This window comes from Cyprinodon variegatus, unplaced genomic scaffold, assembly GCF_000732505.1.
Source record: "Cyprinodon variegatus isolate N-32 unplaced genomic scaffold, C_variegatus-1.0 Scaffold61, whole genome shotgun sequence".
NCBI classification, from domain to species: domain Eukaryota; kingdom Metazoa; phylum Chordata; class Actinopteri; order Cyprinodontiformes; family Cyprinodontidae; genus Cyprinodon; species Cyprinodon variegatus.
The window spans coordinates 1,209,376-1,229,552 of record NW_015150514.1 but is presented as its reverse complement, the minus strand read 5'-3'; the positions used below and the strand labels follow the sequence as shown (position 1 = coordinate 1,229,552).

Sequence of the window (20,177 nt, the reverse complement as noted above, 5' to 3'; positions counted from 1 at the left end):
AGCGGTCCACTGATTACCACCTGGTGGTGAGCTGGATACACTGGAAGAGGAGAAAGGAGAAGACTTGGCAGGCCCAAGCAAGTAGTGACAGCGTGCTGCAAATGTCTCATTGAGCAATTGGCCAGGGACGTGTTAAACTCCCACCTACGGGAGAGCTTATCCCAAATTCCAGGGGAGGCTGGAGACATGGAGTCTTGTTGGACTCCAGAAGCATCAAGAAGGTATGATGAAGACAATCATTTCGCTGCTCTGGCAGATGCTGAGGCAAAAACTTGGGCCTGGGAGGAATTTGGAGATGCCATAGAGAAAGACAGTGTCTCAAAGGGATTCTGGCAAATCGTCCAGTGCCTCCTGAGGGGGAAAATTGCTTTTTTAAGAGTGTTTTCAGTTAGGGTGGAGAGCTACTCTAAGGAATCTTTTTTTAAGGATCTCCTCAGTGTAACTGAGGAAGCAACTCACTGCGGATCCAGACATTTGAATTGAGAAAGCTTCCTGGAGAGGTGGAGAAACGTCTTTAAATCTTGAAAACCAAGTCCAGTGGATATTTTTGAATTTTTACGGAAAAGACTGCACAGTGGCAAGGTTTTGGGGGTTGATGAGATTTGCTTAGAAATCTGGATGTTGTCAAGCTGTCATGGCTGATATGCCTCTTCAATGCCACATGGAGGTCATGTATAGTTCCCCTGGATGAGAGATCGGGGTGGTATTTCCCCTTTATAAGAAAGGGGGATCGGAGGGTGTGTTGCATTTATAGGGGGATCATAATTCTCAGCCAGGGAGGAGAGTTGTGGAGGTCTATTGATGCCTGATTGGTGATGATAATGAAAAATCATCATCCTCTTTAAACTGACCAAAGTGTCCAAGCAGCTCAATCAAATTGAGTTTATGGAATATCCTTCAAAAGCCCCAAACACTGAAAATCATTCATCTGTTCTTTAAAAAAATGGGTCTGCACCAATAACTATTTGCATGAGCTCTGCTGAGAAGACTGATTACATATTAAGCTGAATGTATGGCAGCAGCCTTGTGCAACTTGGTGAGGCAGAGTTCATTTATATTGATATATATTTATATACGAGACATGTTAATCCCTTTATTTTCCCACAATGTGGAAATTTGTTCTCTAAATTTTGACCTATCCCTTTGGGTAGCTTTGGGTTGCCATTGTGTGGCGCCTGGGGAGTAATCAGAGGAAGATGGCTGGATCTTGCTCAGAGACACAGAGTGGAGGAGCAAACGCACTGCTCTAACCCACTGGGACAACACTCCCCTTTGTAGTTATGTAGATAGAGATAAAAGAAAATGAAGACCAACATTTTGTAATTATACCCTGCAACAGACTGGCGAACTGTCTTTGGTGAACCCTGCCTTTGGCCCTCAGACTGCCGGAGATAGGCATCCGCCCCACCGTGACCCTGAAGGAAGCAGGAGAGGATAGCTGGATGGATGTCAGCCATAAATATAACATCCAAGATCAATAATTGTTTTATGTAACCTAAAAAGATGAGATTATAATGCAAATTAATACTATAGTAATTTTAAACATCAACAGCTTAAAAAAACAATGACAAAGGCCATTGAAGTATAAATATGCTTTTAGATGAGAGCGGCCCATGCTGCGTGAAAGCCAACGTGCTCTGCAGGTGGTTATGAGTGCCTTATGCTCACTGCGTTGGAATGAGCTCAGAATATTAAAGATTACAAAAAGCAAAGAGAGAAAATATCAGCAGCACATCCATTTGATTATGACTCATCTGGCAGATATTTGATATTTATATATAATTTACATGAAACAGTCTATGCTGTGAATGCTACCTGGAAAAGTTTGAAAAAGAGAAACATAACATCAATATTTATGTTAAACAAATGATCTAAATAGCATCTTCTTAAAACTAAATGAATCTAAATTAAGAAAATGTTAAAAAAAATATGTAACATTAAATAAAGTGAAATCTTTCATGATTTCAGAACAAGAGCTCTCTTTCTTAACAGGAATGCAGCTGTGCTTTGATACCCAGTAGTTTCAATCAAACCTATTGTTTCCAGTGTTTCCATTTATAGTCTGAAGTAGCCTTAAATGCCATGGGGCCACTTTAAACAATCACAGGGACAACACACTCATGTTCTTTGATTTAAATAACAAGTTTCACTGGAGGAGCACATACGAAATGCACACCATTCAGACCACACATCCTGAATAACGATTCCCCTTTGTGGGCTTTTCAGATTTAAAGGATCATCCAAGTAAATTTCATGATTGCTTTTTAAATAATAAGTGCTTGGTAAAGCAATTGGATGGTTTGTTAAGACATTCTTTTAATCAGTGCCCGGCTGGCTAAAATGAGTATGACAGAGTTTTATAAAGAGCCATTTTATGAGGCATTCCTCCTTTCGTTATTGCTCCCTTATTGGAGTTCCATCTTCTGATGAATTTTTAAGTTTTTCTTTGGACTTGAAAGGACTTGAAAGCTAACCCTTCTGACTGTTATTCAAACTGTATGGAAACAGTTTGAATAACAAAGTCTGTGAAGAAAAACTACATCAATTTGTCAAATTGCTTATATTAGTAGGTTTAACAGACAGACAGACAGACGGGCAGGTTGACAGGTAGAAAGGCAAACAGATGGACGGATAGACAGATGGATAAACAGAAGAACTACAGGCTGCGCTGTACCTGGCATACAGCGCAGTGTTGTTTTCGTCAACGATGACAATATTATTTTGTTGATGCTCCTTTTTTTCATCACAACAATAAGAACTGACAAGCTAAACGTGGATCTTTGATGACGAAAACATGATGAGACATGGCTGTGAGTGGGACGAAACCCAATAAAAAAGTTAGGAGGTGGTCTGTCAGAAGTTTAAATTGCATCACTGTGCTGTAAACTGTTAGACAAGCTAAGCTGTATCAGCTGTGCAGCTGCGTCCTGTTCGGTCATGCCACCCACCTGGTGTGCAGCGGTGCACATTCTGCATGACCACAGATCGAATACGGCAGCGGCAGGGGTGAAAGTATGGTGGAATGGTCTGGTACTTCGTGCTGAACTCTGACAAAGCCTCCTCTTTCAGCTGTGCTTGTGCAGAGATGCGTCTTGCCCATTCTTAGCTTTGAGTCTGAGCTTTACAATCTACATTAATGATTCGCTCTCAGCAATATGGCTCTTCCTGCCCTCGCTACTTAATAAAATATTTGTGGCTGATCATCCTCTGCCAAGCTAAAAAAAATGTTTGTCTAACTATTAAGATTTTATTTATTCCACCGCTCAAAATCTACATTAATTTCTACCGAAAGGAATCCTTAAACTATATTCAAAGCAAATAATTTATTACATTCTGTTTATTTTTGGATAAAGACCCAGATGAAAAGGACATAGATATTTGAATATTTCTCTCTCATAGTTCTTGTTTCTATCTATTTAAATATGATGTTAATGTTTCCTTGTATTGTCATGAAAACATTTTCCCTGTTTTCTTTGACTATTTCAACATTTACTTTACGTATTTATGAAATGTAGGTCCGGACTGCCATGGCATTATAAGGCAATTATGTAGGTTCACAAACTACGTAACCCACACTGCACCCTGGGCACAGCACCCACTGGTCCCCAAGGGGATGGGTTAAATGCAGAGAGTTAATTTCTCCATTGTAAGATCAATAAAGGGCTATTTTAATTTCTGCTTCAACCTATCAAACCAAAAAGTGAAGACGATGTACTAGCCAACTACGGACAGAAGAACTTCAAAACAGAACAAAGGACAATGAGCAGGAAGCAGCCAACTTACAATTTTTCCAAAATTCTGCAGCAGTGTTACTAAAATGGCTTTGTATCAAGGACTTTTAAAGCTTGTACATTGACTCTTAAGGTCTGCTGGTGGTCTGATAATCCTGTCCCTAACATGTGATACAGTTTGATGACTGGGAAAATATTAGCACATGCAAAAAGATCTTAGCAACGACAAATAAAAGACAACGTCCAATATGCCTAAAGTTTGCTATGTTATACTTGATGTTTTGGTCATGTTCTTGCTTGGTCATTTGCTTTGTCAAATAAAGATGAGTGTCTAATGTGACTCCAAGATATTTACATTCAGATACTAAAGCAATCCCTTCAACCCTAATCAAAATGTCTGGGATCGGAGTATCGACTTTTGTTTCAGAAAAGAAAATTCACTTTTACTTGCCAGTGTTCAAACTTTGACAACATAGAAAATTTCTGTTGGAAAGCTAAGATTCGAAGCCACCAGAAGAGTAACCATTAATGCTTGGTGGGTTAACTACTGGAGAGAGGAGCACAACAAGCAGAAACAATCAGCATAACTCATGCAGATGGAAGAAACACAAGTGACAACATCACATTTACATCTACTTATAGCTCACTCTGCCTGCATGGGGAGTATGGCAGGTTTAGGAAAGAAACTGCTCTTGTTACGGACTCGGGACATGCAGGGCTGATGACATGTTTTTAATGGAGGGAAGAGGAGCCCTGATGATCCTCTCTGCTGTTCTCACCACTCCTCTCATTTTCTTCCAGTCTGAGGCGCTGCAGCCTCCACACCACACAGTGAGACAGCTGGTCAGAACGCTCTCTATGGTGCTTCTGTAGACGGTGGTGAGGATGGGTGGAGGCAGGTGGGCTCTCCTCATCCTCGCAGAAAGTACATGTTCTTTTGTGCCCTTTTGATCAGTGAGGTAGTGTTTACAGTCCAGGTGAGGTTGTCTGTGATGTGCACCCCCAGAAATTTGGTGTTGCTGACCACCTCTACAGCTGAGGTGGTCAGCAACTGAGGTATCATGAGTTAAAGGTTGTGGTCTAGTTGTTTAATTTCTTTTACTACCTGCTTTTGTCATGTTTTTTTTTAATCTTTACTTGATTTTACTCTGCTTTTATTTTTCTTCTAATGTATTGTTTTATTCATGTAAAGCACTTTTAATTGTCCTTGTAAAAAATTGTGCTATAGAAATAAACTTTTCTTGACTTATAGAAACAAGTAAAATAATAAAAAATACACAGAATTTGACAATTTAATTCTACACTCTGTACCAGATTGTTGAAAGCAATTCACCATTAGTTGTTTAATACAGGCAAAACATCTCTCAAAGAAGATGAAAGCAGTGACGAGTGAAATGGCAGTGATTCTACTTTATGTAAATTAACTGTGTCAGTTTAACATATTTTCATGACCCCACTTTGCAATCTAGGGTGGGAAAAGCAACAGCTTTGCACATCTGTATTTCCATTTCAATAGAGATTCAAAGTGGAAAGGTTCCCCCTCTGTGTTGCAGCTTGCATGAATGTGTCGATCGGCACCAGAACCTGCTAATGACGAAGCAGCTAGCTGCTAATAGATGAGGTTAATCTGCAGCAGACCCAAACTGATTATCCTTATTCAAAGCCAGGCCACTAACCCTCGGATTGCAGCACATGTTTAAACAAAAGAAGAACGGTTATTTGAGAGACATGAAGTGGTGAGGCCACCCACCATCCTCAGCAGCACAGACTGAGAGATTAAACCCTACTGTGGGACCAATTGGGGGCTAAATGGCGTGGCACTGGGGAAAAACTACGTTTAGACTGAATTACAGGACATGTGCCTGAACATCCGAGGCAGCTGGGGCCAAAGCTATACAAAGCTAGAACCTATAGGACAGCTCTGAACCTGATACTGCGTTATAGAGAAACTGATTCATGATTGCCAGCTTTGTGCCTAAAGAGGAGAGTTTTCAGAGCCCATCAGTGCCATGATGGCTGAGTGGCTGTAGGAGTGCTTGTTTGTGTTGGACTTTTCCTGTGAATGTGAGTAAAAGCTTTCATAATAAACGCTGCAGCTCCTTGCACTGCCTGCTGGCATTAGAGCAAAAACCTTCCTGTAAAGGTGCGTCTAGGCATCTACATTCTTTGGTGTGTTAAGTAGGGAACAGAGTTGCCAGGGACAACAGGCCAGCTGCAGAATGATCCGTCTCCACAAACGCTGCTGGAGCCTCGGGGAAGTGGATCTTTGATCTACTCTGTAGTGCACACTTTGAGGCTAGTGAAGAATGATCTGTTTGTCATTGAAACATAATTCTGACACAGCTTAGATAGGCTCAGCCTGGTCTGCAGATGAATTAAACATGCATGGATGGGGCTGTTTCTTCAGCCTGGCTCATGGCTGGGAGTCACAGGAAGCAGTTAAAGAGACAACCTAAACCTGCAGCAGCCTTTCCATAAGGAGGCTGCTGCAGGCTTTAGGTTGTTCCTTTTGCCAGGCATAAATATTGTGATAACCTCTGAGGTCGAGGTTTCAAATGATTTTAAAGACTCACATAAATCACATAACTGCAACAACTGAAGAGAATCAAAATATCTTGGTTTATGTCTTAAATTCCAAATAATTCAGGACAGAAACAAATAAAAAATAAGGACTTGCTTTAATTTAGGATCAAAGATGGCCGTCAACAGGAAGTAGACGTACCTCAAACTTCACCTATTATCACTTTTAGACAGCACATTTAATAACCAAGCCTCTAAGCCATATTTTTAATTTATGTGTTAAGGACAGCATTTTTTAAGCCTGACTTTAAAGGAGTCTGTGGAAACATTCTCCACCTGATTCCCTGCCTTCAGTGGATTCTGATGAAGATCTTTCTGGCCTCCAGCTGGCTGCCTCTTTGTTGTGCATTCAGGTCAAACTGTTCAGCTTTTACTCCGTTGACATTTAAAGGCTCAACAATGGGATTTCAGCTCCGCATACCTGCTCTGGTCCTCCTGAATGTAGAGCGCGAGCAGCTGCTTGGGGATGGTGAACGACAGAGTGCACTCCTCCATCTGTTCCCGCACCAGCATCCACTTGCTGTCCATCGTTTGAAATCTATACACCTTGCATACTGGGTTTCTGAACACTGTGAGAGAGCAGGGAGCAAAAAGGGAAAAGATGAATATTGATTTCTCTGATGGAGCAGCAGATAAAACACATGCTAGCTAAGGAAATCCTCGGGGTAATCCTTCCAAAATTTAGCAAAGTCAAATAGTGCAGTGACAGCTGCTCCCCTGAAGGACACAGCATAACAGGAAGACATCAGAAGTCTTTAAAAGTCACAGAAGGTATGAAGCACAAATTAAATTCTATAATCAATAGCTGTGTCTGCCAAAGATAAGACATTTCTCATCTTCTAAGCCCCTCTTCCTCTCTCTCTCTCAATGTCAGCAGAGGAGTAGTGTGTACACCAAAATACACAGCCTTCATGTCGTTAATCTTTGCCCCAATATCTCCTTTCCCTCCATTTTAATTGCTTATTTACTGTATGACACCACGGCACAGACCATACAAGTTGGTGCTGCTAACTCCACCAACCTGATTGACATTCTGCACCATCTTCCTCCTCTCCAACAGAGTTTCTAATAGCAGCGATCGAGGGGCTGAAAAACGAAAAACAGCCCTTATCTGCATGCTTGCAGCAGAGGGCGAGAAAGCTGTCAGCCTTAAAAGTGTTTACTGCTTCTTCCTTTAGCCGAATAAAGGAGACGCTCAATAAGACGGAGCCGAAGCCCCCGAGGTGAAACGTTGACAACTTTGTGTCATGATGGTCGCAATGCGTGGCAGGAAGATGTTTTCGTTTTCATTTAAAACTGGGCTTAACATTTTTGGAGCAGCTGACTTCACAGAAACTGGTGCTGCACAAACTTAAACTGGTAATTTAGGATATTAACAAAGTTCTAACTGAAACTTGTTTTTTTCCGCTTCTCTGAGTGGCAGGATCTGCACCCTGAATGCTGCTACTTCTTTTTAAATGCGCTGTTTAGTAGCTGTGAATTTATGGGTTGGACAGTTGTTGCTAAAGATGCTTTTAAAAAGATGCCAGACTGCTGTCAGCTAACATGGTGAGTTTTGTTTGCATCACAGCAGTTCACACCAGCAGCAGAATGACAACATAATGGCAGCTGCATGATCAGACTGATCTGTGACATCAAAACCACACAAAGTAGATGACTGGTTGACATAAAAAAATAAAACTACATTTACTGAACTCCAGAGATATGTTTGTTAAAAAATATATATTGATGTGAACACTGGTTAGGTACGTATGAATAAAATTTCAATATCATATCTTTATGTTTGAAGCTTGAAATTTGGGAAAAGGTAGAGATGTTCAAGGGGGGCAAATACTTTCACAAGGCATTGTGTAAAGGAATATAAAATGGTAAAAAAAATAATGGAACCAAAGTTGGACTGAAAACTAAACTAATGCTCTGATCTCAGTCAAAGGTTTCTTTAAACAAATATGTTTATAATCTGGATTAAAGCCACTGAGGATTTCAGCTGTTTTCTAGTTTATTCCAGATTAGTCCAGCAGAAGAACTAAAAACTGCGTTTCCTTGTTTGGTTCTAATCCAGCAGAGCTGATAGGTCTGGCTGTTGATCCACTGCCAAACAGTCTGTAATGTATTTTGGAGCTAAACCATTCAGTGATTTCTAGACTAACAAAAGGATTTTAAATTCTATTCTCTGAGATACGGGGAGCCACAGGAAGGACTTTAGAATGGGGCTTATGTTCTCCACTTTTTTAGTTGTAGTGAGGATGCAGGCAGCAGCATTCTGGATCAGCTACAGCTGCTGATCCACTTGTTAGGCAGACCTGTGAGGACACCACTGCGGGGATCAATTCTACTAAAGATGAATGAAGCAGGAATCAGTTTTTCAACATTAGTCCTTTAATCTCGGAGATGTTCTTAAGGTGATAGAAGGACAACTTTGTACCTGTCTTTAGGAGCCTCTGAAGGTCCAGGTCTGAGTTATCACCACACCAAGATTTAGATCCTGATTGCTAGTTTCCAGTTGGGTGCTAACATTTAAATGCGCTTCTTTTGGTCCTAAAACTATTACTTCAGTTTTGTTTGATTCAATTGAAAAGCATTTTGTTCATCTATGGGTTGATTTATTCTCTTCATTTACACAGAGCTGGAATTGGTTCATAGTCACCTGTTGACATGAAGATGTACAGCTGGGAGTTGTCTACGTCGCTATGGTAACTGATGATGTTGCTTATCAAGATCTGAGCAAGGGGGAGCATAGAGATACTGAATAGGGACCCTCCTATTCAGTATCTCTATGCTGCCCCGTAAGATGGACCTTTGTGGAACACTGTGTGGGGTTTCTGATGTAAAGTTTCTTATTGAAACTAAACTGTCTCTGTCATTCAGGAGGATTTAAACCAGTCCAGTTCTGGACCAGAAAGGGCAACCCAGTTTTCCAGATGCTCTAATAAAATGATCAACAGTGTACAACGCTGCTCTGAGTTTTCTGCTGCTCTAGTTCTGCATTTTAAAGACAATATTACAACAGAGACTGAGACTGAACCGGATTTGTTCTTAGCTATGACTCCCATTGAGCTGCTGAAGTTGTTTCTAATCTAGACACTAAAGATCTGTTTTATCTGCTACCTATGTTCAAAAATTCTTTGCTCGGGTGAGAATTGGCTTATAAATGCCATAAATATTTATTTCTTTAGAGATGAATAAATTCACCCAGTTGGGGCCTATTTGATAATACATTTACTTACAGTAATATTTGCAATTATTAGGCTTTGGCTGAAAACAATGATAGTTTTCTATCAAAAATTACAGTTTTGAATGAAACTTTTTAGCCTTAATTATCATCAATGGATACCTGAAAATGTCATCAGTTTAGGTGCGAAACAGAAAAGAATAAAAATGCTCTCTAAAATGACAAGAGCACAGCAGTCAGACCATAGAAAGGCTTTTATTTGCTCCTGTTCTACAGAAGAGGAAATTAATGAGGATTATAGTTAAGTCTGACCCTAAATCGACCCCTGATTAAGCTCATAATTGTATTTTAATGAGATTTATTGTGGGCATGAGGATTATAAAAAATTAATATGAAGACAAAACACAGAGTGAGAGGCAGAAGAATGGAGAGAAAAACTTTAAAGCAGAGTAGTGATGGCTGTTGACTGTCTTTAGAAAAGCGGATTAACCCCTGCGCCCCCAGCCACACTAATCTGACCCTCAATCAGACGCTTCCATTTCACTTCCAGACACCTCTTAGGAAAATGACTCGGTGGAGCGCTGCGGCGCGCATGCCTGCACCTCTCTGCTCTGTACGCCCATCTTGAAAGCCAATAAATGAGGAAGAGTAAATTGCATTACGCAGTCTGCTGGAATCTGCAGGAAGGTATTGTTTCTGACAGGATGCAGATGTGCACCTGCACGCGTTCGCTGCCATTCAATCGTTATTGGCTGCAGAAAATGTTAGTGACAATGACACCATCACAACAGGAGTTGGGCTGTAGGCAGACAGGAGGCTGGGAGGGAAGAACGGCTGCTTCCCTTTAAACAAGAAGCGGGGTGTTTTAGCACAGCTTCTCACATCTTCTTCTTTTTTATGTGATACAAGTTTGTGTGCAGAAGGAGAATTAGCCTCACACAGCTGGATCCCTGCGGTCCGCTCAGCGCTCAGGCAGTTCAGAGAGCATCCAGGAGTTCATCTCCATCGTTATCACAGATCTTCTGCTGTTTGTTCTGACTGTAGAGACGCACCAGAACAGGAACCATCCAAACCCTTTATTCAAACACAAGAGGCTTTAGATCCCCTTTATTAAAGTTTGTTCAGAGGATGGTTTGATAGTAATTAGATGGAGAACATCTCTGACCCAAGTTTTAGGATTTTAACTCTCATAGAAGATTAAATGAATCAGAAACAAACTGCAGTGTTTTAACCTTTCTTTTAGCCACTTCAGCTGTCAGTGGAAACCGCTCTGAGCTGAGATCCATAATTAAGGGGGCTGTGTGAAATGAAATGGAAGCAGGAGAGAAAGGAAGTCCTGTTAATCCGAAAGAAATGAGGACTGCCTGAATCCTACCTGGCCCAGTTAGAGCGTCATCTTCTCTGAGGATGCAGGACGGGTCGGCAGGCTCACAGGCCGAAGGACACTGAGGATGAGAGAAACGGGGACATGTCAGTCTGTCCTCTAACAGATCACGACCACCTTCAAAAACACGTTACCTGTCTTCATCGTTAAGCACTTATCAAAACAGTGGAAACATCAACAACAATACAGCTCAGTCCACGTTGTCTAGTGTTGCCTCAGACTGAAATGGATTGGAGCTTTTACCAAAATAAGGAATAAGAAATATTTTACAAAGAGGAATCTGCCCAATGTCGAGCAGGTTTGTATTTCCTCTCCTCACTCTTCCAGAAACAGCAGACTCTTCATCTTACAAAGCTGTGATCTCTCTAGCTCCTCCAGAGCTGCTGTGGGTCTCTGTTCTGCAGTTTGACGGCCATAACTGGAAAGCATAGCAGCTTCATCTCTGTCCAGTCCTCTTTGTTGCTTTTTAATTATAACCATCATAACCATCCCCTTCATAGAATGGTTGGATTAATTAATGTAAAATACACACATCCTCCCTGAGGAGAACCTGAAGATCACTGGTTTGACTGATCTTCATTCAGGACTATCAAGGGTTAAAGACTTAGACTCAACTTTATTTATCCCTTGGGATTACGCCTTCAGGGAAATTCTGGTTCCAGTAGCTTGTATAGAAAAAAAGAGTTAAAGAAGGAGGACATTAAAGATGAAAATAGTGTATATAGTACCAAAAAGGAAAAACAAAAGGAAAAAGGTTGTAATGTCCTGAAATATGTTTCCCTTAGATAGATTTAAAAATATCGGCACAGTAGAGAGCTAAGGAAAGAGTACGCACTAGTTGATTTGGGTTATTGCACTTGCACTGCAGAAATTTACCAAGCATATAAATAAGTGGAAATTAAACAGAATACACAGTAGTTGACCTGGAGCATTAGACTTCTACTGCAGAGATGCACTGACCTTATACTGTAAATAAGTAAAAGAAAATTACACAGACTACACAGTAGTTGGCATGTGTTATTGCACAGTGAGAGAGAAGAATATTGCACATGATTAACAATAGGTAATTTTTTGCATAAGATGTCCAAGGAGGGGGATGCTGACCCTTGACCCTCTTCCTATCACCCCATACTACCCCCAATTGAGGAGTTGTACAGCTTGATAGCTAAAGTAGAACCATCTCAACTTTGGAACAGTTAGCTCCCACTTTATGCTCTACCTTAATACAAGAGGAATTAAACTAATGTCCCTCAACTGAATCTGAAAAAAAAAAAACGATATTAGGAATAATGCGAGTTGCTTCACCTTTCTGTTTTTCATCTGTTCGCTTTGGAGCAAATAGAATCTGGAATCACTGAAACCATCGGCTCTGATGACAAATCCAGCAGAATCTGATGTTCTGCCACTTTTAAAACCGTGCTGGACCTTGACTGTTCTTCGTCATTCAGACCACAAAAGGTTTAATCTGAAATGACAGCAGATCTTTCTTCTGTTCAGTTCAGTTCTGAATGAGTCATTCTGGATTCTCCACATTAATATTTCATGTTTTATCAGCAAATATTTAATCACTTTAATAACCGTATGTCTGTAAGTCAACCTGTGGAATAAATTAAACAAAGTTGAACCATCAAATCAAAAAAAGGTAATTTAAATCTATCAGATAAATTGTGTAACTAAGCAAAAGATGGATTATATTCTCAGTGATTTGTTTCTGTCATAAAGTGAAGCCTTAAATTGAAGACATTTCTCCATATTGTTTTTTTTAAAGGAGTAGTAAATAATAATTGATTATTTTAGAAAGAAAGAACTAAAAAGATTTGATGTAGAAACTGACGGAATATGATGGGACCTCACACGTAATCATTCTGCGTTATTCTATTTCAGTCTTTTGCTTATGAGACGTTGAGGTTGTGCATGTAGTATAGCAGCAAAATGGCAGATCCACATTTTCCCCTAAAGCTGATTATTTACCAAAATAAATGTCTATACTTCCCTACAAATTTTATTCCTAAAGGTGATGCTGTTTGCTACGTGTTTATCGTTTGGGTATTTGATTAGAAGAAGGGCTGTGATGGAGTATGAGGGTGGGGTGTTTTGGTCTCCAGACTGTGCTCATCAGTTCCACCTAGTGGTAAAATATTGCTGCCATGTAAAGCTCTAAAATTCATGAATGTGGATTAATTGCATGGCCTCACACTTGAAGGGGCAAAAAAGGGGAACACATGCATGCTCCAAATGGTTCAATAAATGAAAAGAAATATAACGATTCTTTTTTCTTCCTCAGTTTGGTAACTTTCAAAACAATCAGGATAGAAGGTGGGCGGCTGTCATGTTCTGATGTTCCACCTTCACCAAAGCGAGGCAGCCTCAGCTGCACCAGTTGCTTTTTATTTTGTATTCTCAGTATAAATTCCGACTCAGAAATATGAATTTAGTTAATTTGATTTGCACTTTTTTCAGCACAGTAATCGCCACCTCAAGCTCTCCGATAAGTGATGGCTAAAACCAGTCCTGGATCATAACCAAAGTTCTCTTCCAGTATCAATTTGTGTTGTGTATTTATTTATTTAGTGGAATTGCTGTTTATCTGTTATATTTCAGACTTATGAGTGACACCATCACAGTGTTAAAGTGTTTTTAAAATCTCTTGTTAGATGCATATGAGAGATTTTTTAATCTTTGTCTTTAATTGTCCAAATTAACTCGGGTCCATCAGCACAATGTCTCCATCAGCGTTGAGGTGTAAACAGAGATAATCAGATCCGACCCGACTGACCCACAGTTTCCACACTAAACTCTTTTTAATTAAGCCCCCCTAAAAAACTAAGTAGTGTTAATCACATTACATTGGCCCTCGTTCTCTCTACACAGAGAGCAGATAAGCACCACAGAAAAACATTTCTTGAACTTGAGTTATTTCATAGTCATGCAAAGTTTAAAAACAAATTCAACACAGGAGGTATTTATTTGGTCATTTTGAATTAAAAGCCTAGACTGATTACACTTTAGATCAAGAAAACCTACAATTCCTACGAGGACGGAACATAAATCCACCACGTTTGCCTCTTTTGACTTTCTCCACAGATACATCATTTTAAAAGCTATTTTAAAAATATGAAGAGCTTTTGGAGCTACTGCCAGAAAAGCTCCAAAATAAAATGACGTGTCAGAAACTGCACTGTGGGAAATGGTTTTATTTTGATGATGAGATGAACTGTTGCCTTGATAAAAAAAAAACATGTGAAAGATAGCTTCACCTGTCCTTCATCTGTTGGACAGCGGTTCAGCAGACTGAGAGCACTTCAAGCATTGTTGTAGTAGACAGAAGGATTCTTCCAGCCCTTTTGGTGAAACAATCATCCAGGTCAAAGCAGCTCCTTAGTGGAGGAAAACTGACATCTGGAGGAAGGATTATCTCAGCCTGTAGTAACTCTTTTCCTGTAATAGACGCCCTTATCCTGTAACTTTAAGATATGTCCCTGATAAAACAGGCCTGTATCAAATGGCTGTATTATCTACTTAGCATGCAGCCACATTATCCAGAGTCCTGCTGATTAATTTTTGATTCAGGTGTGTTAAAGCAGAGACACATCTGAAAGATGCAGTAAGGCCAAACCTCCAGGACTGACTTTGACACGTGATTTAGTGGAGAGAACATCCCACAGCCAAAGGATGAGGAAATAACAGAGATATTAGCGGCAAGTAACATCTAGCATCAAGGTCTGGCCAAGGAATCAACAGCCAGACCACCAAAGCAACTGTTAACATTTTTTGTTAGATTACTAGATAAACATGTCTTCTTTCAGGTAGCTGTAGCAGCTTTTTAATTTTCGTTTTCTGTGTCTGAACCAAATAAAGGAAAGGGTACAGAATGCAGATGGAGTCTAGTTTTCAACAAAATGTATGTCTTTGGGCCTACAGTGTCTCTGAGCGTCAAAACAACTTGTGAGAATGTATAGAGTTATAGAGAAACCTGTAGAGTTGACAGAGTCTTTGGAATAAAGTTTGGACGGAAGCCACCCCAAAGAATATAACAAAACAAAAAACTAAAACAAAACTGTAAGACAGATACTTCCTCATAACTGAAGTTTCCCCAACCATATACAAATTAATGTGAAGAAGCTGCAGCATCCTTACAGTTCAATGGGAAGGACACAGCCTGCTGCACCCAGGAAACAGCCTTCCCGACTTCCTTACCAACAAATTAATCGGCACTTAAATCTGTCATTACATCCAAATAAAAAACGCAGACTTTGCTGTCATGGTCCCGGTGCTGATGCCTAGTCGCATTGTTCATTTCATTCACCTGCTTATCTCCACCCAGTTATCATTACCACTTATCTGATTCACCTGCTTTAGTCTCTATTTAACCAGCCAGTCATCATTAATCAGACCAGTCATCATTGCCAGATTATTTTCAAGCCTTTGATGAGATGTTTTCTAGCGTACCTGAGTGTTTTCTGATTGTCCTATCCTGATCCGTTCTGCCTCTGGACCTCTGAGTCTGCCTGTCCCTGTTCTGATCTGGTTGCCTGACCTGTCTACGAAAACCTGCCAGATCTCTGCCTGTCTGTGGACCAAACATGGAGCTTTTACCCAACACTTTTCTGGATTTCCCTTCGGTACCTCTTAGGACCTCGGACCTCCTGGCTCTGACTACCGAGCAAGCCATCGACAAAAGCTTTGGTTTCGTCCTCTGGATTATCCTGTCTTTCTTAATCTGCCAGGTTCTGATCTCCTGCCTGCCCTCCGACCTCTGGGACATCAGGGTCTGAGACCCTCTGGTCAGTGCCCACCGCGTCTTGTTGGCAGCAGACCAGCTGGAACCAACCTCATCCTCTGAACCAGGACTGAACTATAAGACCAGGAATTCCTGCCTTAGACATTGATGCCGTTCCCTACAGCTCCTTTCTGAAAAAACATTTTGAGAATGTCTGTCTGTCTCGAATACTGCGTCCAATCTTGCTGAGCCTGATATTTTGCCTTTACTGTCTGTTATGGATACACTGTACACTGTACATTTGAAAACAATATAATTCTTACAACACTGAATTCACCACTTTTTTTCTGTGAATCTGTGTTGATTTATGATATTTTTTTTCCTGTTCTATTTTTGAGTGAAAATAAATACATAAATAAATAAAAGTTGTAAAAATTTTGACAAAGTCATAAAAACTTTACCCTGATGGTACATCTACTGATGCACAAAAGTTATGTTCATGCCTCTGCTGGGGCTTTTAGTCGGCCTCTTGAAGCATTAAGTCTGGCTTTTCCTGATCAAAGCAGCGCTGACAGCTAACTATCGCTCTCGCTGGGAGGATGTCAGCTCTGCCTGGTCTGAGGAACCGCTGCAAACACCCAGACAGCCAAATCTGTCCCCAGAAAAAGCTTTAATGACTGCATAGAACAAAGAAATAAGGACAACACCAGCTGACCCCCCCCACAGACACAGGACCCAAATTAAACTGCCCCATCAAAACCAGAAGCGATATGGTTTGAAAATCAAAGACCCAAAGTCAGACCTAAAGAAAGCGAGAACAAAGAGGGTGTTTCACTGAGACGCTGGGCTGCTGTTGGTCAGGGTGAGGTCTGTGCCTCTTTGACGGCCAGAAGATGATAAGACACCAGATCAAAGGTGACACCATGCTCCTTTTTGTTTTGGATGAATATTTCCCTTAGGATTAGAGGGACATTCATGATAGGCAGCCACTCAAGCAAACGAAAAGGAATATTCAAACAAGAGCCCCCTGGAATAATACCCCCAAAGTGCAACAAGAGTGTAGAACTTTGTTCTACAGCGAGCCTTTCCTGGTGTCACATCCCTTCCCTTCTTCCTCTGCAAACTCTCAACCAGCAGCACGCACAGGAGGATATGTGCTGTGACAATGTGCACACGGCAACATGTCATCAAGAAGACATGGGCAGATTACCGCTGACACTCAGAAGCCTGGCAGGGACCCTCTCTGTACCCGCAACAAAGCTGGGCCAAGCTAAGCCAGCCAACCGTGCAGGAGCCCTCGGTCAATTATATAAGACAGTGATTCATGCACACACACACATTCTCATCTTGTTACATGTAGTGAGGACCATGTCTTGACTCCTATTGACTTCCATTAATTTTCAGTCATTTGCAACCCCCTTTCTATGCCTTAACCCTGACAATAACCTAACAATTATAAGAGCATACCTTACCCTGACCCTAACCTTTACCAGAGGAGAGGTTTCAAAAGTATTACAGTAATGTTTAATACTGAAGTATAAATCCTACTGTTTAAAAGCCCTTTTGTAGAAGTTAGAGTATCACCTTAAGCTTTTTACTCAAGTTAAAGTGTAAAAGTACCAGTTTAAGTACACAGTCAAGTATATACCGTAATTTTCAGACTATAAGCCGGGATTTTTTCCCCATTTTTAGACCTTGCGGCTTATATAACGATGCGGCTTATCTATGGACTTTTAAAGCTAACGGCCACTAGGGTAATACGGTACTTTCAGAAGCAGACTCCGAGAAAGACGGACATTGCGAGTGCAAGACAGTTTGTGTGACACCCTCATTATGGAAAACAAATGTTGAAATGCATGTGATGCAGCTTTTAAGTTAAAGGCAGTCAATTTGGCAGTAAACGAAGGAAATAGAACTGCTGCAAGTAACCTTGGAATCAACGAGTCAATGGTGAGAGGTTGGAGACGCCATTGTCTCAATTCAATTGTGTTGAAATGTAAATAAATAGGAGCTTCGCCAAACAGTTGCCTCTTTCCAGACAATCCTCTCTGGGCATGAACCATATGGTAATTAAACATAAAAAACCTGCGGTTATAGTCCAGTGCGGCCTATATATGTACAAATCATGCAATTTAGCTTCTGTGGCTTATATTCAGGTGCTGCTTATAGTCCGAAAATTACGGTAGTTCAAATCTTGTACTGGTTACTTATACTTAATTTTCTAAGTTTTATAACTAATGAAAAAAGCATCAAATGCAACTTTGCATCATCTTGAAAAATGATTTATTTTGGTATGTGGCGAACAAATGTTGCTATGTATAGAGTTCAGCTACAAAGAAATTGTTTGGATAAAGCAAATTATTTTGATGGTTTGTATTGTTTTTAAATACCAACAGACCATAACGAAAATGAGCTTAAATGAAACAAAAAATAAAAGTCTATTTTTAAAATATAAGGAGTAGAAAGTGGAGATAATTGTAAGTAATATGTAAGGAGTAGAGGTACAAAGTTTTATAAAAGAAATAATAGCTCCAGTATAAGTAGTATAAGTATAGAGAGTCAGAATTTCTACTTAAGTAAGGCAATAAAGTATTTGTACTTTGTTATTTAACACCTCTGTGGCACAGCATGCCTCACCTTGACCCTAAACCTAATCTAAACTCCATTCACACTTTAGCCCTAATGCTAACTGTTAATTAGCTTGTGATGACCATAAAAATTCCCTCACTGTACAACAACCGGACCTCACTGTCATGGTAAAATCAGATAAAATTTCCTCACTCTGATGTCAAGACAGGATCACACACACAGAGTTCACCTGCAAGTTTCATTAGATTGTTCATGGAAACTTCTTCTCTAATATTGAAAGCCTGCTGGCTCTAAAGCCTGTAGTGAATCAGAAGCCCATTGCTTTCAAACATTTGAAAGACCTCTGTTCTTCTAAGTCTACTTTCCTGAGCTTTGAGCTGTTATGATGTTAACACTTTATTCCTGTATGTCTGACTATTCCTTATCAACCTCAGTTGCATGTTTGTACCTGCAGAGCAGATCCCGAATGAAGGAAAAAAAAAATCTCTTTTTGCAACCTAGCAGAAAGCATCTCCAAACCTGTAACTGTGTGTTTGCCTTAATCAATATGCAGATTATGTACTAATGATCAAACTTTGCAAATTCATGCTTGGAGGGTTACGCCAAGTAAATATTTACTACGTGCAAAGAGATTTTCTAAATCAGAAACTTGACTTTTTTGTCTTTTCAAGTACAAAGTCAAGATGAAACTGACACATAAACATTCCTGAGGTTGTTGTTTCCATAAAGGAGGTGTTATTACAATGACAGAGAATGGAGAAAGATTCTGGGAGCATGAAAACATTTTGACTAACAGTAATAGAATAATGATTATTCAGCAGCTCTTATTTGAAGTTTTTGGAGATCAGGCTCCACATTGTTAAAATGTTTTTTGGCTGCAAGGTGTTGGGAATTTCCTAAAGAGGAGCCCTGATTCCCCCTGCCAGTTTTGGGAACACTACTCTAATTTTACTAGTAACTAGTTCCTCAAAAAGTAGCTGTGTAATTAACTCATTTACAGTTAAAGTAACTGGTTACTAGCCAAAGCATCTATGCAGTTACTTCCTTTCATCAGAACTTAAACTACAACTGAAGGTTCAACTATAAATAAAAATACAACATGGCTGATGTTGATTAATGAATTACATGATTAATGAAAAGGAATGCACATCTGAAGACATCATACATGAATCTGGTTGGACAAGAGAGCTGCAATATAATTATGTTGATCCGACTTTGTTAAAGCAAATTAGATGTTTTATAGCATATTTTTGCACATAAACAGTTTTCAACTGGCTTTAGAATATAAATGATGATGAAAATAGAGGTTATTTAAGAAATCAAACAAAAATAAAATATACTTTTGTAATACAATTGTAATAAACAACAACAGGACAATCCCAGAATAATCGCAGTGTTTCTGTGTGAAAGGAACAGTAAACCTTGCTCGTTAATCCGGACGCTAATTTGATGCGATAAAGGCAGCAGCAGTCAGTCAGTGTTGAGGTGAAGTTAGATCAAACCTGTTCTAACAAACCTTTAGAACGTCTCTATTATCACATTTAGCCATTTATCTCTAGGTGGGCTGTCATCAGAGTGCGAAATACGGGGGGTCCGGGGGGGCTCGACCCCCCCGAATAACCCATGAGACCCCCTGAAAGCCTCAAAAGCAAAATATAAAGGGGGTCTTAAATTGTGTCAAAAAAATTTAAAATAAAATATTTTTTGTCACTAATGGTCACTAAAATGTTTTTAAGCTCAACATGTACATTATTTAAAATTTAAAACCTTTATTCACAAATATGTTTGCTTTTTTTTTCCAAGTGGAGTCAGCCAATCCTGTTCGCGTATGCAAATTGGCCATGTGCTTTTCCGCAGTTAATAACACGGGCAACGCGGAACAGATTGCACGAAGACAACAGGTCTTCACTGCTGTTTGTGGACCTCAATGGACCTCCTCTGGACAAATTCGAACCAGTTCCATTCGTCAGAAGCTGGATTAAAGTAGGACATGTGCTTGCA

At 40.0% G+C, this 20,177-nt stretch overlaps 1 protein-coding gene across 4 annotated transcripts in view; it reads right to left on the bottom strand.

Moving 5' to 3' along the window:
• inpp4b (inositol polyphosphate-4-phosphatase type II B) overlaps positions 1-20,177 on the bottom strand; it is a 244,589-nt gene that overhangs the window by 68,329 nt on the left and 156,083 nt on the right. For all 4 annotated transcript variants that reach the window (XM_015371659.1, XM_015371654.1, XM_015371655.1 and 1 more), the window contains 2 exons: positions 10,859-10,928; positions 6,733-6,880 (listed from right to left, as the gene is read on the bottom strand). In XM_015371659.1, coding sequence (XP_015227145.1) covers positions 6,733-6,880; positions 10,859-10,928 — 218 coding nt within the window. The remainder of the gene's footprint in view (positions 1-6,732; positions 6,881-10,858; positions 10,929-20,177) is intronic.